Below are 26,692 nucleotides of genomic sequence, written 5' to 3'. Positions count from 1 at the left end.
TTAATATTAATGAATACTTGTAGCTATCTTCAATGCTACATAATAAATCTTGCATTAAAACTTTAAACTCCACGAAAGCCTACTGAAAACCTCTATAAGAGCATGTTCCTGCCAAGTGGACCATTCTTCATAAGGTTTATAAAGCAAAGTGAAGAATCAGCATAAAGCTGCGTTAAAACTTCAAATTCAAGAAAATGTTGAAACCAGCTTTACGATCAACATTAAATTTATTTGGATGGAATGAATTCCGCTATGAATAAACTGTCGTTTTGATAATATTTTTCTTGACTATATGTGTCATGTCTGCAATCAGTAAGAATTCATTGGATTTTATTTACAAGTTTGAGGCTTTAACCGAACGTAAAAACTACATGCGCTTTTATTTTTATCGTGAATGTATGGATAAAAATAAGAATTATAACTAATCGCCTTGAAATAAATACGGTTTTTGCAAAAGTCTCCATGATTTATGAAAATTATTTTCTGTGATTCATCGTCTTTTTTGTATAAAACTATTTCGTGGCGGTAAAACTTGTTCATACGTTCTGAAAATGAATTATAAAAGTCCATCATACTTCCTCGTTTTTGCATTTCGAAGTTTATTTGATGTCAATAAAGGATACGGCAAAGAAAATCATAATGGCGGCCATGAAATTTTCTTTAATGCAAATTACACTTAATCTAAGAAGCAATGAATCAAATAGCCCACAACAAGAGTGTCATAAATGTACTTTAGAACCCTCAAATTTGCTCTGAGTGGAACTGTCATTAAATGAACACGCACACACACTAAACTAGATTTATGAAAGAATTTAACTAACAATAATGTTTTAAAGAAAATTTTTTAAAGCAATATTAAGAGCGTTTGCATGGTTTTATTCTAGTACAAATTGATTTATTTTTAGTCCAGTTGTTAGTCTAGGTAAAAGGTTTTATAGAAGCTTTAAAAACTATGATATTACTTGTCAAAAGCGACACTTATTATAGTTGTTATAAAACAAGTAGTGATTGAACAAGCAATTACAAAACTCCTATTAATTATAATCAAAACCATAAGGCATTCGAATTGTTACTTGGGATGTGCGTTTTATTGAAAAAATAAAATAAAGACGCTAAAAATGTAGAACCGATAATAGGGTAACAGAGGTATTTTGGCCACTTCATATATTTTGGCCCACCTAACAAACTATATGGATTCAATCGATCTTAGGTAACCCATGTTGCATCAGTTTGAAGCTAATCACATTAAATTACCTATTGCGGAAGGATTATTCAAAGATATTAAAACATTTGGTGGATATTTTTACAAAGTGGGCCAAAATGAAATCGATCCTAAAGCGGGCCAGAATACCTCTGTTACCCTAAACGCTAGGCGAAATTCTCTGCCGGAAACGATTGTTGCATTGTTGCCAGACTTTTGACAAATGGGTTGAGGCTGATTCGCATGCTATATTGAATTTTTCAGAATGCGAAAACAATTATTGCATTGTTGGAATTAGATTTTTTTGAGTTTAAATTTCCTTTAGGCATTTGCACTAATCCTCCCACATTATCGATATGACGGAATGAGCAATGAATTCTTACTCGACTGCATGATTTTTCAGTGCTCGATCGGTTCAGTGCTAGAATTTTCGCTCGATCGGTTCAGTGCTAGAATTTTCGCTCGATCGGTTCAGTGCTAGAATTTTTGCTTGAGTTGACTACTCGATCAACCCGATTGACAGTGACATTATAAATGTCATTGAATATTCGCTGATTTTATGAATGCGATAGTGTAAAAGTTAGGCGACTTACGCCATTTCACTACACTCCAGCTGATGCTGACTAAGGTAGGTCGTTTTGTTAATTTCCAGCGAACTTCAACAGTTTTTGCTGGAATTCTAAGAACTGATTATTTACTAGTTCTATATATCCGAAAAACTTGAAAATTTAAATTTATATATTCAGTTATATAATGTTTTCTTTCACAAAGAAACTAAAAATCAGCACGAAAACGTGCAAAATCGAGAAAAAAGAAGACGAATTAACAATTCAGTCCGCATCTTCTCACTCAATTCCGACAGTTTTCCGAATCAACCGGTTGTAGGCGAAATTCATTCGGAACCGGTTGTTGCATTGAAGTTGGAATTGATTCCGAATTATGATTTCCACATAAAATTCTGAATGAAAATTTCTCGCCGATTCGGAACTGATAATGTGGGTAGTTGCAAACCCTGCGAAATACGATGAGGATAACCCTGTGGTATGAAAACAGTACAACCAGCGCTGCCAACTATACAGATATTTGTACTCGATACAGAATTACAGATATGCTTTCTTAAAATACCGCGATAGTTCAATTTTCATACAGGTAAATACCGATTTACAGTTTTTGTGTTTGATTCCATGGGGTCGTAAAACCAGTCTGCTTACTAAATTGATTTTAGATTTTCAGAGACCCTAATACTGTACAGATTGATTTTTCCGCCAAATACAGATTTTTGAGAAAAAAATTGTTGGCAGCTCTGAGTACAACACCAAAAACGTCAAAGTGGCTCTCAGGCTTGGCTCCGAAATCGTAACGTGAGCTGTCTTGTTTGGTCTTAGCTGTAAACAATCGAAACAATAATAGAACCAAAGGAACCAAACGATTTGGGCAAGATGGGCCATCACTGGCGTTAGCCTGTCACGTTTGTGACACAGCAAAGAAAAAAAACCAAACGATTTATTTTCTTTGTGGTGTCTACTAGACGGCTAAGACCGCTCACTTGCCACACACGATTTTGATAGCTAAAACTTCATTACCAGAGGGTAAGTCGATTGTTTTCTCTCGTCATCATTGATCGCGGTTTTTGTGTTCTTATTTTAAAAGCATTTCCTTTTTTTCAGAATAATGAAATCAAACATGGCACGGAATGTCATACCAAAGAAGAATACACAGTCAAGTGGAAAAGCCACACCAACGGACGACTTCCCAAAGCACCATCAATGTCCGATTTGTGGAAAACAATTCACCAAGAAGAGTAACCTCAACGTGCACGTCTCATTTCATGAAGGCAAACGGCCATTCAGTTGTGATATCTGTGGGAAAAGTTTTACTTTGAAAAGTGCCGTAAGCACGCATATGACCGTCCACACAGGGGACAAACCGTACACGTGTGATATATGTGGCAAAGGATTTCATGAGAGTGGAACGTTGAAGTTACACCATAAAATTCATACCGGTGAGCGATCGTACAAATGCACTGAATGCGGAAAAGATTTTCGCTTTCTATCGAATCTCAACCGACATATGCTCGTTCACAGTGGCGAGCGGCCGCACAAATGCACTGTTTGCGGAAAACGTTTCCCTACTGAAACTGAACTGTACGTACACATGCCTACACACACCGGTGATTATAAATACGAGTGTGAAGTGTGTGGCAAAGGATTCGTGCAACAATCGCATTTTAAAGACCACGGAAACATACACACGGGAGAGCGGCCTTATAAGTGCAGTGTATGCGGAAAAGATTTTGCCATCAAACATATCATGATACGACACATATCTACTCACACGGGAAATCGATATAAGTGTGAAATATGTGACAATGATTACAGTACGAAATTTTACTTGCAACTGCACAAACGGATTCATGCAACTGAACAGTCGAATAATTGATTGCTGATCAACAAAGTGACGCATTTTTTTTATGTTCGATTAATTCTAAATTTTTAGTTGCCTGATTCTTGCGGTGTCGTTGGATAGAAACTAGCAAAAATAAATGTAAAAGTATTGGCGAAACCATACTTTTCCACAGAGTAATGATATTTGTAAGCAGAGCGAAATACAGTTGCAAGAACAAAATGTAAACATTGAAGTGGTTCAAATCACCGATCAGAACAAAATAAACTTATCTCATCTCCTTGCATCTTCTTTCTTTACCGACCAAGTACGGTATGTCATGCCAAAGAAGAAGGAATCATTAACAAGCTCAGTAGAATATTCCATCCGAAATAACGATTTTCCAAATCAGGTAAAACTCTCTGCAAAACAAAAAAAAAAGAACTAACGAAAGCTCTCAAATTTTCCAACTATATTCTTACATTAATCAACGTTATATTTTTGTGTGCAATTATCATTTCTAATACTAAGTAAAAAGTTGGCTTTGTATTGTTTTGAGTGGAAGGTTGAAATCAAATCCTGACTACACTCGACCACAAAACAAACAACTGGTACCGAAACATAACACTCGAAGAAAACAAAGGGCGTAAATTTGGTGAAATAATGGAAAACTTCCCAGTAAAAGCATGGTATTCAAATATTCAGCTGAATGGAGAGGATATAAGACTTTTGAACAGAATTATATCAGGACATGATTATTCTAACTTTTGGCTCGTTAAATTACGTATGGAGGAATCTAAGAATTGCGACATGCGCGATGAACTAGATACAACCGAACATTCCCTTTTACGGTGTGTAAAATATGAGAAATCATAAAAAATAACACATAGGACATCTAGAAGAAGATAAACTGAAAGAAATAGAAAAAATTGCAAAATTAGCACCATAATCAACGAACTGGACAGCGTATACAAAATTACCAGAGAGCAATCAATGGCGAATATGCGTGGAAAATAAAAACTAATTATTTGACTTCTTTTTACTAAATTTTGAGTACTTATTTTCATTCGCTCCTTCAATTATTGTCAAAATACAAAGAGCAAAACCACCTAACAGCAAGAGTTTCGTTCAATAAGCTCAAATTAAGTAAACCGTATCAACCTGAAATTTAGTTAATACGACTCAACTGTAGAGTGAATATAAATCATCTTAAAGTATTTTTTGCACGTGCCTTACGGAAACTACCTTACACACTAAGATTTTATTTCGCTGTTCGGTAATTTTTTTGACGAAAACTTTCGGTAAACATAAGAAATAACCGAATTTCTGGTATACGAATTTTTGTTTACAAAAATTATGCAAATTTTTACAGTACGATCAGTTGCACGCAAATTTTTTTTACAGAATTCTGTTTAAGGCCATCGTCCAAGTACCATGCGCGCGGGTGGTTTTAGGAAATTTTTGATGGAAATTTTGAAAAATTTGACAAAACCAAAAACATACAGACCTTTGAAATACTTTTATCTATCTACAGGGTGAAAATGGCTGGAAAATTCGGAGGATTTTCCGAGTCTTATCAAAAATGGCACTGAAAAAATGAGCTTTTTTTTTTGTAATTTTTCACAATTATTTGAAAAAAAAATTCGATGGAATGATATTTTTTTTTTTTCAAAAAAACCTTATGCTGGCAACAAGGATCACATTCGGAAACATTTTTGGAAAACCTTTTCACGCTTTTCATGGAAAATCAACGAATTTCATATAACCGATTTCGTGAAAATTTTTGAAATTCGTGAATTTTCTATGAAAAGCGTGAAAAGGTTTTCCAAAAATGTGTCCGAATGTAATCTTTGTATCCATCATAAGGTTTATTTGAAAAAAAAAAAAAAAATTTATGTCATCGCATTATTTTTCCAGATAATTGTGAAAGATCACAAAAACACTTCAGTGCTATTTTTGATAAGACTCGGAAAATCCTCCGAATTTTCCAGCCATTTTCACCCTGTAGATAGATAAAAATATTCCAAAGGTCTTTTTTTTTTGTTTTCTCAAATTTTTCAAAATTTCCATCGAAAATTTCCTAAAACCACCCGCGCGTGGTACTTGGACGATGGCCTTAAAAAAAACCACAACTGATACGGTAAATATGAATAGTCGACGAGTACGGTAATAAACATACCGTCCGCACTGTAAAATAATTTTCGATTACCGAACTTCGGTAAATATAAAAACCAACGAAAACTAACTGTCAAACAATAACTATTTTGAGAATTTTAAACGCGTAAAATTGAAATCATTCTAAGAAATTGATTTATCGAGTGAACATGGAACCGGTAATTCAGCGGTTACAGGAGGAAGACGGACGTCTTTTTGAAATTTTCAATTAGTATTCTTCAATTTACCAATATTTAAATTTTTCAGGTAACATGTTTTTACTGCCCCGGGGAGAATATCCCCGGTTATGTGTCTGAATCACATCGACACGTAAATAACCACATGAAAAAATTACACTCCTCAGCGTCTAACTGTTCGGAAATGCAATGCGCGCTATGCTAATTTTTTATTCCTTGAAGCGACATTTAATTGAAAAACATCCGACAGAAATGTCCACTTTTTTCGGAAACAGTGAACGTTTTCTCACCTGCAGATGAGCAGCATGAAACCTTAAACTTCGACGTTGAAATCAATGACGAAGAAAATAGTACGCTGGATGAACTCAAACACATTTTAAGTTTGGGTATTTGCCAAATAACGACTGGAGCTAATTTTTTTCACACTTTGCAGTGAAAAATAAAGAAATACACATTTCCAAAACAGAAAAGCGTAATCAATGAATAAAAAGCTGTATTTATTTGGAAAATCCGAAAACCTTTTGAATTGATTTTTCATTTTAATTTCATCCAAAACTAAAAAAAACGAATCGTTCGTTAGTTGAATTTACTGAATTTTCAGTAGTTGTTTGACAGGTCAACAAAATTTCCATTACCGAACGCTCAGCAATCAATCGAATTACCGAACGGTCAGCTGTTGAAAATTCGGTAAAATGTTTGTGTAGAGCACTTTACCTGAAATGGAATGTACTTAAAATTAGGTTGTTTTGGGGTTCCGTGTGAGGCTTCGTAGAGTTTTTTTAGAATTCTCGATTAGTTCAACAATTGATTAATAGTTCTAAACTAATCGATCCAATTTTACTCGATTATCAGAGTAATTAATCGATTACTCAATAAATCGATCGATATTACGACATCCCTAACATACGCACGGTTTAGGTAGCAGCGATGTCAGATCTACAAAAATCTCCGTAGATTTACGGATCCGAAGATTTTCTACGGACCTGCGGATTGGATTTTTTCTACGGAAATCTTTGGAAATTTGAATTTTTTAACGGAAAACTACTGTCTGTCGAGCAAATAAAAGCTTTGCACTGCGAAAGCTTCCGAGAAAAAATGTCAATCTACGGAAAGGATACTACTACTATCTGGCACCACTGTTTGGTAGCTGCAGCAACATCATCCGAAGGTAAGTCGATTGCTTTCTGTTGTGATTAGAATTCATGGTTTCTGATATCTTATTTTTAGAGAAATCCTTTTGTTTTTGTCAAAAACATGAAATCCAACCGGTTATTGGATGTCATACTAAAGGGAGAAGAACAGCCCAGCAGTAGCTCAGTAGCATCTTCCCTTCTAACAAAAGATTCTTCAAATCAACGCAAACGTCAGACTGGTGACAAACAATTTGTCAACAAGAATACTAATAACAAAAACGTCTCGTTGCATGAAGGCCAGCGGATATTTAATTGTGATATTTGCGGGAAAAGCTTTAGTTTTAAGAGTCACATAAATAGGCATATGACGGTCCATACAGGGGAAAAACCGTTCACATGTAATGTATGTGGCAAAGGATTTGCTAACAATGATATATTAAAGCGCCACCTCAATATTCATACCGGTGAGCGGTTGTACACATGCACTGAATGTGGAAAAAATTTCCATTCTCAGTCGAATCTCAACCGACATATGCACCATCACACAGGCGAGCGACCATTCAAATGCACCGTATGTGAACAGAGTTTTGTCACTGTGACTGAACTAAGTGCACACAAGCCCATACACACGGGTAATTATAAGTTTAAGTGTGATGTGTGTGGCAAAGGATTCAGTTACAAAATACGCTTGCAAGACCACAAGCATGTTCATACCGGTGAGCGGCCTTACCAGTGCACTGTATGTGGAAAAGGTTTTGTCAGTGGGAAACATCTAACTGCACACAAACCCATACACACGGGTGACTATAAACATACGTGTGACGTGTGCGGCAAAGGATTCTTGCACAGATCGCATTTGAAAGACCATAAAAATATGCATACAGGAGATCGGCCGTATCAATGCAATATATGCGAAAAAACTTTTGCCGCTTTCAATAACCTAAACCAACACAAATCAACTCACATGGGAATTCGGTATGAGTGCGAAGTGTGTGGCAAAGGGTACACTAAGAAGTATAAATTGTCATTGCACGAACGCATTCATAAAGCTGAGGAGGTAGCTAAACAGGAAAAGCCAACAAACGAATCAACAAAACTCGATGACATTGACAGAGTGAAAGATCAAGCAAACGCCGAATACCAAATACCGCACGATTCTGCTAACAACAATGAAATTAATCAAGGGTAAGCAACATTTTTGCAATGGTTTCCTTATGAAAGCTTTCGTTTATTTTCCAGTGAAATGAAATCCCGCCAGCATCTGGATGTTAGATCCAATAAGAAAACACATCAATGTCAGATTTGTGACAAACATTTTTCCAGCAATAGTAAACTCAACTCACACGTCTTATTACACGAAGACAAGCGATCATTTAGTTGTGATATTTGTGGAAAAAATTATAATTTGAAGGCTCATCTCAGCAGACATATGGCGATCCATACCGGAGCAAAACGTTTCACGTGTGATGTATGTGGCGAAAAATTTCGTGGAAATCGAGCATTGGAGTTGCACAAAACTATCCATACAGGAAAGCTGCCCTACGAATGCACTGTATGTGGAAAAAAATATACCTCCATCGTTCAACTAAGCACACACAGTTCCACACATACGGATTATAATAAGTATAAGTGTGATGTGTGCGGAAAAGGATTCGAGAAAAAAATACTTTTGAAAGATCATAAAATCAGTCATGCAGGAGAGCGACCGTATCAATGCACTGTATGTGGAAGTAATTTTGTCGGTAGCAAACAATTAAGTGCACACCAGTCCATACACACCGGTGATTATAGGTATACGTGTGACGTGTGTGGCAAAGGATTCGTGCAACGATCGCAATTTAAAGACCATAAAAACAATCATACGGGAGAGCGGCCGTATCAATGCCCAGTGTGCGGTAAAAAGTTTGGCACTAAAAATGTCCTATCCCAACACAAATATGTTCACACGGATCGGCATAAATGTGAAGTGTGTGACAAAGCGTTCAGTACAAAGTTTTACTTGAAATTGCATACGAACACTCATACGAATGAGCAGTCAATGAATTCAAGTGCAACAAATGAAATAACAAAACTCAACGACAATGACAAGGTGAACGAACATTCACGAGCCAATTTAAGTCGCGATGCACCCGATTTTGTTAGCTACAATAAAACTTCAGCAATTTGTTAACTGCAATTGGATTGCAACAGAACTGTAGAGGCTTTGTTAGAAGACGAGTAAAGCAAACAGAGAAGCTAATAGTAATCAATCGAACCGCCATTAAGAAAAAACAAATTAGCAAAATAAATAAACATTATTTTGTTGCAGAAAAAGTATTCTTAATAAGGCAAAAATGATCACCGAAATTTTATCTCAAGTGCTTTCTTTTCGAAACCATCGGGCAATGCAACCACAAACGAATTTCCAGACATGACAGTCACGATCTTTTTTTGGCGCACATCTACGGTCATCCGTGAAACTGGCACCAATGGTGATAAATTGGTTGCACTGCTGAGTTCCCATCATACATTCATAATGCAAATGTCAAACCGTGAGAACCCTTTCGATTCGGTAGCTCATTTGTATATATTGAGATTTTATGGCACACTTTGGTTGAAATGATAACAATGCAATTAATCTCGCGCTCCATCAAGCGGTGAGAGCGGTCATTTCAGAAGGTACCGGGAACGAACCACATTTTTTTAAATATTTATATGCACGTACATGTCTTTATTATTTATCTTTGATGCAACCTCCTTTGCTAGGATATGTAACCATTGGTTACAAGAGTTTGTTGTTGGCTTCGCCACAATTTCAAGTTGGCTGTGAGTTGCTCATCCTATCGCCAAATTCCAATACGGTGTTCCCCCTGTGTGTGAGTGATGGCTATCCAAGTCTAGATTCACGTCGAAGACCGGTGGGTCACTCACTACGGAAGATGTCACAGATATCCGCCCAAGACAGTACAGTGTCACGATGCCATCTCGATGAGATCAAAATCGGAACTTCAAAATCTTACTGAATTTTGGGTCGACTCTCTCACAATAACTTGTCGATTTACCTAAAATACAGCAGACAGTGTTTTGGGACATCAAGTGGAGATAATTTACGCAATTTGAGAGTCGCGATGAGTATCAAAACATCGCAGTGTGTGGGGCTCGAAACGCGAGGGCCTCAACGTAATCGGTATTAGGTTTTGCACGATGACGACACAAATGAACTGTCGATGAATCAAGTTCATCTTTGACAGTTGCCGTGTACTTGTTTTGTTTTGCGACTGCAAGTTAAAAAACGAAAAAATGACGAAAAAGTGCCTGTTAAAAACGTATTCCATAGTGAAAATAATTAAAAAGATTGCCCTGTATGTGTTTCCAGGATCAAGGAGCGATATATGTATGAATCTGTTGAGTGTGAGGCGACTTGCAATTTTTACATTCGAACGATGAACTTCTGATGATCTTTTAAACTGTAAACAAGTACACGTCGACTGTCAAAAAAAGTTCATTCTGTTCATTTTTGTGAGGTTATGTCATGTTCGTGCAATTAGGTTTTTTACCGTCACTGCTAACCTCAATCGGATGAACACATTTTGACAGTTCAGCAGTACTGTTTGTAAACAGAAATTTCTTTTGTTTGTTTATTGACAAATTGGATCAGACCATTTACGGTCCGTATCGCCTAAATAAAGTTTTAAAACATTTGTTCACGATTGAATACGGTTCGTTTTTTATATTTATTCAATAAAAGTGACTAGTTGCAAAGTGTAAAGATGATTGTTTTAGATGTGCTCTTCGATTTTTGTTTAAGCTTGTTTGTAAACAGTACCGCTGAACTGTCAAGGATGAATACTTGTTCATTTGTGTCGTCACGATAAAAAACCTAATACCTAATTAGATTTTTTACCGTCACTGCTAACCTCAATCGGATGAACACATTTGGACAGTTCAGCAGTACTGTTTGTAAACAGAGATTTTTTTGTTTGACTGTTGACAAATTGGATCAGAGCATTTACGGTCCATATCGCCTAAATAAAGTATTGAAACATTTGCTCACGATTTGATACGGTATGTTTTTGAGATTTATTAAATAAAAGTGATTAGTTGCAAAGTGTAAAGATGATTGTTTGAAATTTATTCTTCGATTTTTTTTAAGCTTGTTTGTAAACAGTACCGCTGAACTGTCAAGGATGAATTTTTGTTCATTCGTGACGTCACGATAAAAATTCAATACTTTAGCGGCCCTTACACGATCATTAAAAGTGTCATTAGTAAAAAGTAATGGCACTTTTAATGATCGTGTAAGGTCTACGAGTTCAGTAATGACACGAGTAATGATGGAATTCCGGATTTTCCATCATTACCAACATTATCTCTTCTTCTTATTTTTTTGTGGAAGTGCTGAACATCTTTAGAACTATACGCGAAAAAATGACAGAGTGTTTATTTAAATTGTTAATATTTCATTAACTTTAACGTTTCAATGACAAATCAAATTTATTTACAGGTAAACGAAAATAAAAATATTGCTATTGCTATTGCTGGGGTAGTTACAAATACTCATCATTAATAATGAACGTGTAATGCTAAAAAGTAATGATGTACAGTAATGCAGTAATGGCGAGCGTTTGAGCAGAAGTGTCATTACTTAGTAATGACACTTTTAATGATCGTGTAAGGGCCACTTTTGAAATGGCTGGTGCTTACATACCGGTGTCAGATGGGTGAGTGTGAGCAATATGTCGCGCAACAGGCTGCCAGTTATTCATGTCACCCACAGAAAGGCTGCCAATGTTTGAAAGATACTCTCTTAGAAAAAAAAGTTCAACGGTGGCCAATGAACGTCCAATCAATCGTTCAACGGGAGTTCAAAACGGGACCTTCGTTTGCCGATTTTGAAACAGACCGTTTAACCGAGTGCCTTTTTTTTGTTCAACAAACCCGGCTGACAGAGGTCCATTGTTGAGCCAATTTTAATATGAAGAGTTGGAGCCCCGTTGGACTAGTTTTACTGCAGAATTTCTGAAGTTTTTTTCCACTTATTTTTTAAACTAACACTACACAATACTTCTACTTCACGTAGAGTAACAACAAATTTTCTTTCTATTTAAAGGTACCATTTAATTTTCACACTACTTTTGCAAGAGAAAAAACAACAACAAACCGTTCCAGCAAACTTAACGAATATTTCGTGCAGTATGTCGTTCAACAAGCGCTCAACGACCAACAAAATAGAACGACCTGTTGAGAGGGAATCTATAATCTCGTCAAAAAAAAAAGAACGAAAACAATGAGAAACAGTCACTTGCTTATACGGCCATTTGAAAAATCAATCGAGAAATCAATATTTGCATACAACACAAACAGCATCTCGAAGCAATAGAAAACAGTTGATTCATAGCAAAACAAGGAACGGGTTTTAGTAGCTGCAGTAACATTACTCCAAAGTAAGTCATATATGTCGTTATTAGAAATCATTCTTTTAGAATTCTTATTTTTAGAGCGATCGACTGATTTGCCGGAAAAATGAAATCCGAAAAGGAGGATGAAAGTTTCTCGGTAGCGACTTCCACCCAAGCGATGTGTGATATTCTAAACGAACACAAATGTCTGATTTGTGACAAACAATTCGCCAACAAAAGTAGTCTCAGCAAACACGTTTTATTGCATGAAGACAAGCGCTTATTTGGTTGTGATATTTGCGAGAAAAGTTATAATTTGAAGGCTCACCTAAGCAGGCATATGATCGTCCATTTTGGAGACAAACCGTTCACGTGTGATGTATGTGGCAAAGAATTTCGAAATCCTGACAAATTGAAGCGTCACCACCTTCTTCATACCGGTGAGCGGCCGCACAAATGCACCGTTTGTGGAAAATGTTTTACCTTTAAGACTGAACTAGGCATGCACATGTCCGTACATACGGGTGATTATAAGCATAAGTGTGATGTGTGCGGCAAAGGATTTGTGCAAAAGTCGCATTTGAAAGACCACGAAAACGTTCATACGGGAGAGCGACCGTATCAATGCAGTGTATGCGGGAAAGACTTTGCCACTAAAGCTGGATTAACCCAACACAACAATGTTCACACTGATCGGCACAAGTGTGACGTGTGTGGCAAGGAGTTCTCTAGGAAGTTTACACTGGCACTGCACAAACGCACTCATGCAGCTGAACAGTCAATTGATTCGCTCGTCGAACCAACAGCACTCAGTGGCAAACTAAACGAGAAAAACCCACACGGTTCTTGTAACTTTGATGCAATTAATCGAACGTAAGTCTTGTTTCTGTAATGATTAAAACTTTTTCCAGTTCATTTAGGGGTTATCCTATGTTTGTGCTTTGGGCACATAACCGTTTTTACTTTTCTTTACGTTTCCAGTTATCAAAGCGTTTGTTTTTTTCCAGTGACCAAGTACGAAATGTTATTCCAAAGAAAAAGGAAATATCAATTGACTCGGTAGCATCTTCCACTGGAACAAACGATTCTCTGAATAAACACAAATGTTTGATATGTGACCGACAATTCGCCATCCAAAGTAGTCTCGACAAACACGTTTTAAAGCATGAAGTCGAGCAGCCATTCAGTTGCGACATTTGTGGGAAAAAATTCCAATTTCAATGTCTCCTAACCAAGCATTTGACCGTCCATACCGGGGAAAAACCGTTCACGTGTGATGTGTGTGGCAAAGGATTTAATAACGCTGGAATGTTGAAGTACCACCTCAATATTCATACCGGTGAGCGATTGTACAAATGCACTGAATGCGGGAAAGATTTCCACTCTAAATCGACTCTTAAACAACATACGTACCTTCATACAGGCGAGCGTCCGTTCAAATGCACCGTATGTGGGAAAAGTTATACCTCTAGTTCTCCATATCTCACACACATGGCTACACACACGGGTGATTATAAGTATTCGTGTGATGTGTGCGGCAAAGGATTCGTTTACGAAACACTGTTGAAGGATCACAAAAACCGTCACACAGGAGAGCGGCCTTACGAGTGTACTGAGTGTGGAAAAAGTTTTATCAGTAACAAGCATCTAAAATCACACAAGTCCACACACACGGGTGAATATAACTATACATGTGACGTGTGTGGCAAAGGATTCTTGCAAAGGTCGCATTTGGAAGACCACAAAAACATGCACACAGGAGAGCGACCGTATCAATGCAGTTTATGTGGAAAAAAGTTTACCATCAAAGGAGTCCTAACCAGACACATGTCAGCTTGCACGGGAAATCGACATAAGTGTGAAACGTGTGACAAAGAATATAGAACGAAATATAACTTGGAATTGCACAAACGCTTTCATAAAACTGAGCAGTTAAAAAATTCAAGTACAACGAACGATTCTACAAAAGTGCACGACAATGGAAAGGTAAATTCCATCCCGATAAATAGTTTTCCAACTTACATTTTTCGTTTTTTAGGAAGGTAAACGGCCATTTAATTGTGATATTTGCAGGAGAAGTTATGTTTTAAAGTGCCACCTAATCAAACATATGACCGTCCACACCGGGGACAAACCACTCACGTGTGATGTGTGTGGCAAAGGATTTCTTAACAGCAAAGCATTGAAGATTCACAAAAACATTCATACCGGTGAGCGACCCTACAAGTGCACTGTATGTGGAAAAAGTTTTGTCAGTCACAAACATCTCAGTTCACACAAGCCCACACACACGGGTAATTATAGGCATACGTGCGATGTGTGCGGCAAAGGATTCGTGCAAAAATCGCATTTGGAAGACCACAAAAACTTGCATACGGGAGCGCGGCCGTATCAATGCAGTGTATGCGGAAAAGATTTTGCCACCAAAAGTATCCTAACCAAACACATTTTACTTCACACGGGTAGTTGTCATAAGTGTGAAGTTTGTGGCAAAAGTTACAGAACGAAGGATTACTTGAAATCGCATAAACGCATCCATACCACTGAGCAGTCGAATTCGAGTACAACAAACGAAATAACAAATCACAATGACATTGAGAAGGTAAACCGACATTCAGAGGCGGCAGGTCCAAGCATCCAACGCGATCCACTTGGTTCACTGCAAAACCCGCATGATTCTGGTAACGGAGACGACACTACCTAGAGACTAGCAATTTCTTTTCTGCCGTAATTGAGGATCATGGTTTCTGTAGTTCCAGTTTTCGAAGGTTTTTTTGTTGTTGCAATTTGTCTCTTTTGAAAGGAAATTTTGCTGAGATTTGAAGTAATTAAAAAGAAAATAAACTTTACAGTTAAAACTCGTTATCATAGGTTTATTGATTTCAACAGTATGTTGGCGTAGTAAGAATTATCATTTTCTAACTCATCACACCCCCATTGAACATAACTCAAAATTGAACGACACACCACTCAAATTCATTAAAAGTGCATGAGTGAGTTTAACTCAAAATTTGAGTTCCTTGCACTAAAAATAAAGAAAGTAGAAGTAGAAATGAAACCAGCAGAGGTTGCTCTGAAACCAGTGAAGAAATCTAGGAACTTACCTGGGAATCTGCGCTCCCGTTCGCTGTGCCTGGTGATTGACTCCGCACAGTCGTCACTTCTGTGATGCGAAGGGAGCGCCCCAGGGTTTGATACACCGGCTGGCGTTTCACCTTCATTCGAATCATCGAGAGATTCATCTTCGGATTCATACTCCGGCAAGCTATCAGCATCACAGTCCGCTTCTGGCAGGTTAACAGCAGCATTTCATTGTTTCTTCCCCCTCTTGCTGGTAACGTAGGGGTATGATCAGCGGCTTATTTTTCTCAGTATTGCAATTTTCAGGAATTGTGAATTGCCGATTTCAATTTCCCGGTTATTCCGGTTTTTTTAGATAAAAATAGCCAGTTTTTGAAATCGGCTCAAATCGCCCCTGTTTAATTTTTTTTTAAACATTGCTTAATTCAAACTTTAAACAGATATCCCATGTCCTAAAAGGATCATTGTAATAGGCCCGCTAATTGAGGATTCAAATACTTTCCAGGCATTTCGAAGTATAAATAAAAATATTCATTATAACATGTGCATATAAGAAAAGCATAAAGCCTTTTTCCTGTTATTCAGGGGTTTCGGTTACACGTAACCGATTTCTTCCGAGTGCACATGACTGTTCTTATTATTTTTTGGGTATACATATGATTGAAAATAAATCAATAAGGAATAACATTCCCAAAAACGAACGCTTGCCACTCGGAGAAAACAACAACAATCTATGCTTGCAACTTCAAATCATTTTGTACAGAGCTTTCTTCGCTCCTTCCGGAACTGAAAGTGGAAATCTCAGTTCGGCGAGGAAATTATAAACGGCATGATGGCCAAGGATGGCTTTTATCGTATCAAAGAACGCTCTCTACCAACTCTTCACACGATTCAATCAGTGCCATCAAAGAGACACGGATATCATCTCAGCAACAAAACACCGTCATGCTTCATATAACATAGAATGGACACCAGTGCAGATGGGCAGGTAAATCAAATGATAGCAGTTAAAATGCACAATATATCGATCTGTTTTTTTTCCTAATAGGATTCTAAATGCTCGTAGAGTAATCAGAAAAAAAATCAGAAAGTACGAGTTCTCCATGATGAACTCTCCGCTGGTTTTAAACCAGTTTTATTTCCAATAGCTTAACTATTTTATCTATATGATAAATCCTTCTACAATTGATCTCATTCTAGCAGATCAATCAATGTCATTCAGGGTTTCAAATTAAGCAATGATTAGTTCATTTAGTTATATATTCTACCAGCTTAGAACTAATCGACTAGAATACTATCGAATGTAAACCCTGAAATTGTTTGGGAAAATTGGATATGGCCGTATATAATTTGAATCATTATCTTATTGAAGTTCCAAAAGCTCAAACCAAATTTAATTCACCTATATCTACATCAATATCAACGTTCTTGTGATCCTACTATGGAATAGTTGAGGACCTTTAAAAGAACAAATCAATCCATTTTCTAAATCTTTCTAAGATTCTATACTGGTCCTCAGAAACCAGTTTCAACTCTCAAAAAACGAACTCAAATACTTCCTGTAAACGGTGAATAAGATCAAAGTTGACAATTCTTCCAATTTTGCGAGTCCTTTTGACATCTAACAGAAATATAAGCATAACACAAGTATTGTCTCAAGATGACATTACTGAGACAAATTATGACAAGGGCAATCATTAGCAAACTTAAAAACATGAATGCTCCTAAAAATGTGCAATAATTTTATTAAAATCTTCCCTATGTTATCTTGAGATTTTGCCATACATTTTGCAGGTGTGTTGAATACTTATTCAAAAATATAATAAAAATCTAACAGATGCATCCAAATTATCCTTATTTTTCAAAATGAGATTTCATTATGCTGTTATTGATAACAACTAAAAAAACTCTGATGCTTTCTGTTTGATTTAAAACTACCTGCAAGCCTCTAAAAATCGTTGGACGAGACAAGGGGTGTTGGCCCAATTTCCAATAGTCAATAAGTTATTTCAACACTTGTACTGAACATTTCGCTCAAACGCAAACTTGGGTATTGTCTCCTACTTTTCAATTGTTGAAAAAAATCATTATGCTAACAACTGTTACTCTTATGTGAGCTAGTAATATTTTTCCCGGGTTTTCCCGGTAAAATCAAATTCCTGACTTTTTCCCGGTTTTCCCGATTTTCCCGGTCACTTGCCACCCTGACCATGTTTCGTGAAACCCTTCACGATACCTTCGTATTCGCCAACCAATGCAACGTCAACAAAAAACGGTTGTTCGAGCTTGTGCACCGATTGTAGGTATCCTATGTTGTTCACCATGTGGTCACTGCATCCAGAATCGACAATAAATACTGCATTCTTTGTATTCACGATTGGACTAGCTTCATTTATCATGAAAGTAACAGCTTTCTTTCCAACAACAGCATTGGCGTTTCCCTCTAGTTCCTTTATTCGGCAATCCATTTGCATATGACCGGTTTGGCCGCTACGATGGCATTTTCCGGTAAACTTTCTGAGTTTCTTATTTCGACCTCCAACAAACGCAGCAGGCTTTTCTTCAGGCGAGTCCGCTCTATCAGCGCGTTTCGATTCCTCTCCTAGCAACCGTTGTTTCACGATCTCCAAGGTCTCCACTCTTTTTCATCAATATTTTCCAGAGCAGTCACTAAGGGATCATAACTGTCTGAAAGCGTCAACAACAGCTGGGAAACCAGATCGTTTTCCTCCAGTTTTGCTCTTGCAGACTTGAGCTGTCGAACCAACTCGTCGAATGTCACGAAGTGATTTCGCATCGATGTGCCATCCTACATTCGTAACCTTGCCAGTTGCTTGCGTAACAGGGTCTGATTTGTCCCGGACGATTCCCAGACACTCATCGCCGACAAATCCTACCAGCAACGATTTCGCTTTTCGGTCCATCTTCAAGAACTTGTTTCTCGGTTCACCTTCAGCAGGAACATTTTCTGTAAGCGCTTCCGAAACTTCAGCAGCTTCCAGAAAGAGTTTGACTCGGAACCTCCAGTTTTCATAGTTGCTTCCGTTCAGCTGTGGAATAACAGCACCGTCTTTCACTGAAGAGCCCTTATTCTTAATAACGTCGTATCGTTTTTTTCCCTCGTATTTCATTTGTATTCCCCATAACGCTAGCAAAATCAAAGGTAGCTATGATATGATTCGATCGAAAAATTTGTATGTTTGTAACGCTATAACTTCGGAACTACCGAACGGATTGCCACCAAATTTGACACAGGTACTTCTGGCATTTCAGAGATGGTTTAAGGAGTATTTTTAAAGAGGAGGGAGCGTAGCAAGTGTCATAAACAAGGGGGGGTTTTAGAAAAATTCATATAACTTGACAAGAATCGATACGTTTGAAAGACCATAGAAACATTTTGCATACCTTAGATATGACTATACGGGGGGTGGATGTAGCAAGTGCCTTTAAAAAGAGGGGTATTGTTTAAAAAAAGCATAAGTTCGAAACTATTGAACGGATTGCCACCAAACTTGGTACAGATACTTCTTGCTCTTCTGAAAAGGTCATAAGTGTATTTTAATAGGGGAGGGAGCGTACTAAGTGTTCTTAACAGGGGGGGGGTCATGAAAAAATTTGTCTAAATTGACGAGAATCGATACTTTGTTAAGACCGTAGAAACATTTTGCATATATTAGATATGATTACATGGGGGCTGGATGTAGCAAGTGCCTTTAAAAAGGGGGGTGTATGTTTGTAATGGCATAACTCCGGAATTACTGAATGTATTGCTATCAAACTTGGCACATGTACTTATGGTCTTTAGAGATGGTCATAAGTGTATTTTTATGGAGGGAGGGAGCGTAGCAAGTGTCATTAACGAGGAGGGATCATGAAAAAATTCATAACTTAACGAAATTCCATATTTTTTGAAGATCCTCGAAACATTTTGCATACCGTAGATATGATTTATTGGGGGATGGATGTAGCAAGTACCTTCAAAAAGGGGGTGTAATGTTTGTAATGGCATAACTTCGAAATTACTTAACGGATTGCTATCAAACCTGGCACCTGTGCTTCTTGCTCTTCAGAGATGCTTATATGAATATTTCCATGGGGGAGGGAGCGTACTTAACATAGGTGGTCACAAAAAATTTATCTAATTTTACGAGAATCGAAACTTTTTGAAGACCGTAGACACATTTGGCACAACTTAGATATGATTATAAGGATGTTCTGTTAGGAGAGGGTATAGTAAGTGCCTCTAAAAAAGGAGTGTAATGTTTATAACGGCATAACTCCGGAACTATTGCATGAATTGCTATAAAACTTGGCAATTATTTCCTGCTCTTCAGAAATAGTCATAAAGGTATTTTTTAAAGTGGAGGAAGCGTAGCAAGTATCATTAACCGGCTATGGAAAAATTCATAAAATTTGACAAGAGTCGATAATTTTTTAAGATCATGCAAACATTTTCCATATCTTAGATATGATATATATTTGGGGGGGGGGGGGGGGGGGGGGGTGGATGCAGCAAGTGCTTTAAAAAGGGGGATGTAACGGCATAACTCCGAAACTACTGAACGGATTACTATCAAATTTTGGCACAGATACTTCCGCTTTTCAGAGATGATCATTAGGCATTTTCAGGGGGAGGGGGGGAGGTTTTTGTAGCAAGTTCCCTTAACATGGCGGAGGGGGTCAATGACGACATTTAGACTAGAAGAAGGGGTTTTTAAAATTAATTTTTTCCTCCCATTTTTTGTAAAACAAGAGAGTGGTAAGAATTTTAAGGTCGTCCATTTTGCCGGGGAATTCAAAGAACTAAGGGAAAATAATATTTATCTGCCTATGAACGCGAGTGGATTTAAGTCTCAGCATAACTAAGAAACAACTAAACGAATCGCCATCAAGTTTGGCACAAAGGTACCAAAGGTTTTATATTTTTTTGAAAAGCACAGATACTTTCTACACTACTCAGGGTAATCTGGTAAGATCTGTAGAAAGTTCACTGACAAAAAGAAAGTTAAATCAAAACAGATTACAACGTTATTTTGGGGGTGAGGGATGTGTATAAAATGTCCCGAACACGGAAAGTGTAAGGGGAAATTGATCGGGTTTTACCAAAAATTGGTACTTCTTTATGAGTACAGCATATCTCTAGCAACTAAGTGAGGTTCACAAAAATATTCACAAGAGGGAGGGAGAATAAGTATTCTTAATATTGATCTGAATTAACGAAATCATACAATCAAGGTGCATTTTTTATGTAAATTGAGAAATCTGTTGACTTAAGGTGATGGAAATAAGTTTAAAACAACATTTGTATTAACCGAATCAATATTCCATAGGTTTCCCTCCCCGAAGAACGACCAAAATAATTAAAGTCGGGGTAGAATAAATGATATTATAAGTTATTCTATAGAACAAATGTAGTTATGATGTTAAATAGCCTTTCGTTGTAAAATAATCAGATCAGATCAGATGGAAAATTTTAAGCAATGACGTGGAAATCATGATGTCATAACAATTTTTATAAAGGAGAGGGAGTAGCAAGTGTTCATAGTCATGGAAGCCAAAGGTATTGTAGATCGAATCTGACGAGGAAGTACAGAAGTACGTTACAAGCACATATACATATGACTCGGAGGTTACTAATATGGTATTGATAGATAGAAAGGTGTTATAAATGTTTCTAACAAAAGGTTCAAATATAAAACTGACCCAATTTGTCGAGAATACCATGAAAATTATGATTATTGTGAGATCTGAGATGGGACACTGATCATTCACAATCTGAACTTGCACGGAGCATTATTCAATCCGGTTGTCGTCTAAGTTGTGTTTCATTGCAATCAAAATATCAATGGAGAGGAAAATTTCTAGAATTTTTTTCGGCCTTGCCTTCATTCAACATTTCCGAGCAACGCCGGGAAACTAAGCTAGTAAAAGATAAAAACTGGTAAGAACAATTTATTTCTAGTGACCGTTTGCTTCGAGCGTCTTAGTGGGAATGATTGAACATTTTCATGTCAGCGATCGCTTCATTTTTTCAAGGGTTGCTTCGCTTACAGAATCCGATGAAACCTAACTCGTTACATAATTTATATTCATTGGATGTGTCTTATGAATCGTACGCAGATGGTATTTCACAAAAGACATATGGCAACTTATGATCTTTAATGGAACTCCACATAAAATCTAAATGATGTTCAATAAATTTTATATCTTCATAATCGTTATGATATTGGTAAATATACCATATACAAGTTATGCGAAAAGTCGATAAAACTTAAACCAATATAATTTTATTATTCATTACATTTTTCTATTAATCGCATGCTGATTATGTTTAATAAAAGCCATATGAAAACTTATAAAAAACAAGGAAGAAAACGAGACAGCTAAAGAAAATAACAACAAATAGAGTTTGTTTTTACAAGAGAATAGTTATGAATCGCACTGATTGAAGCTGAAGAATGAGTTGTGTCCTCGATATTCGACTGCTCCGACTGCTGTTATTTGAAATCGCTGACAAGACAGTTCATTCAACTTCGCTCAAGGATATGTCCCTGAAATAAATATCCGGTACGTTTCATTACTCTGTCTGTCTAGTATGAGGATTTAAATCTTTCATTTATAGTTTCTGGATCCCATGTCTCCTCCGCAAATATCATGAAGTGCTCCTTTACGGAACTGATGACTGCATTGATACGGCCGCTCTCCCGTATGCAAGTTTTTGTGGTCTTCCAAATGCGATTTTTGCACAAATCCTTTGCCGCACACATCGCAGGTATGCCTATAATTACCCGTGTGTGTGGGCTTGTGCGAACTGAGATGTTTGTGACTGACAAAACTTTTTCCACATACAGTGCACTTGTAGGGTCGCTCACCGGTATGAATGTTTTTGTGAATCTTCAATGCTTTACTGTTAAGAAATCCTTTGCCACACACATCACATGTGAGTGGTTTGTCCCCGGTGTGGACGGTCATATGTTTGATTAGGTGGCACTTTAGAACATAACTTTTCCTGCAAATATCACAATTAAATGGCCGTTTGCCTTCCTAAAAAACGAAAAATGTAAATTGAAAAATTATTTATCGGGATGGAATTTACCTTTCCATTTATTTATTTATTTATTGTAAAATCAACGGACACGATGTGGTCCTAATGATTAATTCTAATACTATGTAAGAATTTGGTCCTTGTTTTATGCCGTGAAAGATTGAAGTCGAACTCAGATGACACTCGATTGAATGACCGTTGTAAGCCGATAATCGCACCGTTTATCCCGTAGTTAGTGCGGCGTAAAGGAAGTCGAAGAAAAGCGTTGTTGCGGAGAACTCGAGGACGAACATTGATGTTGACTTCACGGAGCAAAGTGGGGCAGTCGATCCTATTATTCAAAACATCTGCTATCATTAAAGCACGCGATAGCTCCCGTCTTACTTGCAGTGTGTCTAGACCGATTAGCAATCCGCGACTTTCATAGCTCGGTAGTTGATGAGGATTGGTCCAAGGTAAACGGCGAAGAGCGAACCGAACGAATCTACGTTGAATCGACTCGATTCTATTAACGCCATTGAGGTAGTGAGGGTTCCAAACAGCTGAACAATATTCCAGAGTAGAGCGAACGAGTGAACAGTATAGGGATTTCAAGCAGTAAACATCCGTAAAATGCTTAGCCATTCTCATCACGAATCCAAGGCAGCGAGAAGCTTTAGCCACAATGTAGTTGGTGTGTTGCCTGAATGTCATGCACTTCTGTAGAATCGTCCGTTGTACTTGAATTTTTTAACTGCTCAGTTTTATGAAAGCGTTTGTGCAATTCCAAGTTATATTTCGTTCTGCATACTTAGTCACACATTTCAAACCTATGTCGATTTCCCGTGCAAGCTGACATGTGTCTGGTTAGGACACCTTTAATGGCAAACTTTTTTCCACATAAACTGCATTGATACGGCCGCTCTCCTGTGTGCATGTTTTTGTGGTCTTCTAAATGCGAGTTTTGTAAGAATCCTTTGCCACACACATCACACGTGAACGGTTTTTCCCCTGTATGAACGGTCAAATGTTTGGTTAGGAGACATTGAAATTGGAATTTTTTCCCACAAATGTCGCAACTGAATGGCTGCTCGACTTCATGCTTTAAAACGTGTTTGTCGAGACTACTTTGGATGGCGAATTGTCGGTCACATATCAAACATTTGTGTTTATTCAGACAATCGTTTGTTCCAGTGGAAGATGCTACCGAGTCAATTGATATTTCCTTTTTCTTTGGAATAACGTTTCGAACTTGGCCACTGAAAAAAAACAAGCGCTTTGATAACTGGAAAAAGTACAGAAAAAAGACTTACGTTCTATTGATTGCATCAAAGTTACAAGAACCGTGTGGGGTTTTCTCGTTTAGTTTGTCACTGAGTGCTGTTGGTTCGACGAGCGAATCAATTGACTGTTCAGCTGCATGAGTGCGTTTGTGCAGTACCAGTGCAAACTTCCTAGAGTACTCTTTGCCACACACGTCACACTTGTACCGATCAGTGTGAACATAGTTGTGTTGGGTTAATCCAACTTTAGTGGCAAAATCTTTCCCGCATACACTGCATTGATACGGCCGCTCTCCTGTATGAACGTTTTCGTGATCTTTCAAATGCGACTTTTGCTTGAATCCTTTACCGCACACATCACACTTAAGCTTATAATCACCCGTATGTACGGACATGTGCATGCCTAGTTCAGTCTTAGAGGTAAAACATTTTTCACAAACGGTGCATTTGTGCGGCCGCTCACCGGTATGAAGAAGGTGGTGACGCTTCAATTTGTCAGGATTTCGAAATTCTTTGCTACATACATCACACGTGAACGGTTTGTCTCCGATATGGACGATCATATGCCTGCTTAGGTAACCCTTCAAATTAAAACTTTTCTCGCAAATATCACAACCAAATGATCGTTTGTCTTCATGTAATAAAACGTGTTTGTTGAGGCTACTTTTACTGGCGAATTGTTTGTCACAAATCAGACATTTGTGTTCATTTGGAATATTAATTGTTTGGTTGGAAGGCGCTACCGAAAAACTTCCGTCCTCCTTTTCGGATTTCATTTTTCCTGCAAAAAAGTCGAATGTTCTAAAAATAAGAATTTTAAAACCAAGATTTTTAATAACGGCAAGAAATAAATGACTTACTTTGGAGTAATGTTACTGCAGCTACCAAAAACCGTTCCTTGTTTTGCTATGAATCAACTGTTTTCTATTCGCGACTACGAAGTTGAGTTTGACAGCTTATATGTGTGAAGTGAAGGTAAACAAGAAAAGGCAAAAAGTAATGAATTTTCAAACGTACAGTTTTCTTCGATTTTCAGTTTGCTGTTTGAATTGGTTAGTAAAAGTGTTTTTAAAAATCTTTGGCGATACTAATTTAGTTGATAGATATAAAATAATTTGTGTGAGTGATGCTTTTTTACCGAAAAATAAAACAGGGGTCAGTATCAGCTAAAAAGTAAACAACATTTCAAAACAACAATTATGAAAATTTCAAAACAACAATCTAAGACGAAACGTAAAGAAAAGTAAAAACGGTTATGTGCCCTAAGCACAAACATAGGCTAACCCCTAAATGAACAATTATGAATTAAAACCAACTTCAATGTTAAAAATTCCTGAGATGTGCTTTAGAACTGCATTTTTTCTATTCGTGGTGTAAGTTTTTAATCGAAGTGTTTACTTTAAATGAGAAAATAATGTATTTTTCGAATCACCATTAGGAGCTGTCAGAAAGTTGTACATGCAGTGTGTTGGTGAACTCGGATGTTTCAGTTACGTTACCGGAGGTTGCCGTTTGGTGGTCAAACGCGTAAGAGTACTCCAGGCTGGACACCTTCTGATAGTTGCAGTAGATGACGTATACAATAGAGGACATGGTGAATTTTGCACTTGTCTAGAGTCAAGTGGCGAGCATCAGCATTTTCATTGCTCTGCAAGTGCCGAGCATAACACAATGGAGATCGTTGCATAAACTGCTTGGAATATCTGTTTCGGTACACAATGATAAGGCGATACAGAACTCATTAATAGTGACCTGAATATTTCTATATTCGAAGAGACTCCTGAACAATAAAAAAAGTTTGACCCGCAGTTTTCAAATTATTGAAACTGACGAGGAAGAAAAGTTTAAAACTTTGAACCATTTTGTGGAAGGTAATCGCAAATTCGTAACTACTATTTATTTTTTTTTATTTGATTTTATATTGTTCAGCTATATCAAGTACACGGTAGACCAAAAAAATGCTAATGAACTGACAATATCTGGGAATGAATCACCACTGAAAAATATTAACGAATTCTTGAAGCAAAGTGTAATAAAATCTTTTATTATACAATTTCGGATTGAATATATTGATTTCACAAGCGATAATCATGAGCTCATCTGAAACAAACAGGAATCCTGACTCGGTTTGGAAAAACGAAAACTTTCTTTTTGCTGAAGATCCTTAATCGTCGAGACGTACGATTCATACCTGTCTGAATTTGATTTGAAATTATTTTAATACTCACTTGGTAGAAAATATAATATATTGAAGGTGCAAAGAAATGAATTTTCATTTTCCCAAATTTAAGCTTGAGGCGTTGAACCCACCGGTTTTAATTCGACATTTTAGAGAAAGAATTAAACGTTATTCTTTTTTTTGCAATCTGGAACATATCGCATCACACGGCCTAACGAATTCCTTTCGTTAATGTTCTCATTAGCACAAAAAATGTCCAGGGATTGTTTTTGCGTACCCATCCGAACAGCTTTTCAACTCCACGATCTACGACATTTAGAGAAAAATATTTTCATATAAACCACGATTTTTCGTAATGTTACGCACTGGTTTGTCACATAAGCACAACACAAATTAATAAATTTATCAAAAAAATCCCGTGTACTCTTATCTATGCGGATTATTAGCACCGGAAAAGAAATTTTATTTTCTTTCTTACGGGCACAAAACCAACTCCGATATTCAACCAAAACAGTTAAAAAGCCTAAATAAAAGCCGTTATATGTGCTCATTGTTTCGATGCGCACTATATCACTTTAAAACAACGAGAAACAATGGATTTAACTTAAGCGAAAAAATAACATATTTTGTTTACATTCTCTTCGCACACAGATTAAACTTAGATAGATGGCAGCACCACT

General features: G+C 37.2%; 4 protein-coding genes across 5 annotated transcripts; 3 read left to right on the top strand and 1 right to left on the bottom strand.

The window, feature by feature from the left end:
- Positions 1 to 2,554: 2,554 nt before the first annotated feature.
- LOC131426416 (zinc finger protein 239-like) lies at positions 2,555 to 3,888 on the top strand. Its single transcript, XM_058589123.1, has 2 exons — positions 2,555 to 2,790; positions 2,869 to 3,888. The coding sequence occupies exon 2, from the start codon at positions 2,873 to 2,875 to the stop codon at positions 3,638 to 3,640; it is 768 nt and encodes a 255-aa protein (XP_058445106.1). The 5' UTR covers positions 2,555 to 2,790; positions 2,869 to 2,872; the 3' UTR covers positions 3,641 to 3,888.
- A 3,178-nt stretch (positions 3,889 to 7,066) lies between these two features.
- On the top strand, positions 7,067 to 9,380 carry LOC131426404 (zinc finger protein 62 homolog). Its single transcript, XM_058589107.1, has 3 exons — positions 7,067 to 7,102; positions 7,162 to 8,252; positions 8,307 to 9,380. The coding sequence occupies exons 2-3, from the start codon at positions 7,189 to 7,191 to the stop codon at positions 9,235 to 9,237; spliced, it is 1,995 nt and encodes a 664-aa protein (XP_058445090.1). The 5' UTR covers positions 7,067 to 7,102; positions 7,162 to 7,188; the 3' UTR covers positions 9,238 to 9,380.
- A 2,677-nt stretch (positions 9,381 to 12,057) lies between these two features.
- Positions 12,058 to 15,279, top strand: LOC131426402 (oocyte zinc finger protein XlCOF6-like). Its single transcript, XM_058589102.1, has 4 exons — positions 12,058 to 12,490; positions 12,545 to 13,318; positions 13,453 to 14,431; positions 14,484 to 15,279. Exons 2-4 carry the CDS (start codon positions 12,570 to 12,572, stop codon positions 15,147 to 15,149), a joined length of 2,394 nt encoding a protein of 797 aa, XP_058445085.1. The 5' UTR covers positions 12,058 to 12,490; positions 12,545 to 12,569; the 3' UTR covers positions 15,150 to 15,279.
- Positions 15,280 to 22,627: 7,348 nt separating this feature from the next.
- On the bottom strand, positions 22,628 to 24,795 carry LOC131426413 (zinc finger protein 528-like). 2 transcript variants are annotated; one of them, XM_058589118.1, is made up of 3 exons: positions 24,694 to 24,795; positions 23,864 to 24,634; positions 22,628 to 23,809 (listed from the first exon to the last, which is right to left on the bottom strand). In XM_058589118.1, the coding sequence occupies exons 2-3, from the start codon at positions 24,607 to 24,609 to the stop codon at positions 23,362 to 23,364; spliced, it is 1,194 nt and encodes a 397-aa protein (XP_058445101.1). In that variant the 5' UTR covers positions 24,610 to 24,634; positions 24,694 to 24,795; the 3' UTR covers positions 22,628 to 23,361. The 2 variants fall into 2 exon arrangements, with proteins under 2 accessions (XP_058445101.1, XP_058445102.1); XM_058589119.1 differs by having other exon boundaries at positions 23,864 to 24,614; positions 24,694 to 24,787.
- Between the last annotated feature and the right edge of the window lie 1,897 nt (positions 24,796 to 26,692).

This window comes from Malaya genurostris, chromosome 1, assembly GCF_030247185.1.
Source record: "Malaya genurostris strain Urasoe2022 chromosome 1, Malgen_1.1, whole genome shotgun sequence".
Classification (NCBI taxonomy): Eukaryota; Metazoa; Arthropoda; class Insecta; order Diptera; family Culicidae; genus Malaya; species Malaya genurostris.
Note: the sequence above shows the minus strand (reverse complement) of the source record. Positions and strands in the feature narration are given on the sequence as shown.

Excerpts from the sequence above, each read along its gene's own strand:
- LOC131426413 (XM_058589118.1), bottom strand. The coding sequence starts at position 24,609 with ATGAAATCCGAAAAGGAGGACGGAAGTTTTTCGGTAGCGCCTTCCAAC. Across the intron at positions 23,810-23,863 it reads TTTGATGCAATCAATAGAAC|TGGCCAAGTTCGAAACGTTA; the intron begins GTAAGTCTTTTT and ends GTTTTTTTTCAG.
- LOC131426416 (XM_058589123.1), top strand. The coding sequence starts at position 2,873 with ATGAAATCAAACATGGCACGGAATGTCATACCAAAGAAGAATACACAG.
- LOC131426402 (XM_058589102.1), top strand. The coding sequence starts at position 12,570 with ATGAAATCCGAAAAGGAGGATGAAAGTTTCTCGGTAGCGACTTCCACC. Across the intron at positions 13,319-13,452 it reads TTTGATGCAATTAATCGAAC|TGACCAAGTACGAAATGTTA; the intron begins GTAAGTCTTGTT and ends GTTTTTTTCCAG. Across the intron at positions 14,432-14,483 it reads AAGTGCACGACAATGGAAAG|GAAGGTAAACGGCCATTTAA; the intron begins GTAAATTCCATC and ends TTCGTTTTTTAG.
- LOC131426404 (XM_058589107.1), top strand. The coding sequence starts at position 7,189 with ATGAAATCCAACCGGTTATTGGATGTCATACTAAAGGGAGAAGAACAG. Across the intron at positions 8,253-8,306 it reads AACAATGAAATTAATCAAGG|TGAAATGAAATCCCGCCAGC; the intron begins GTAAGCAACATT and ends TTTATTTTCCAG.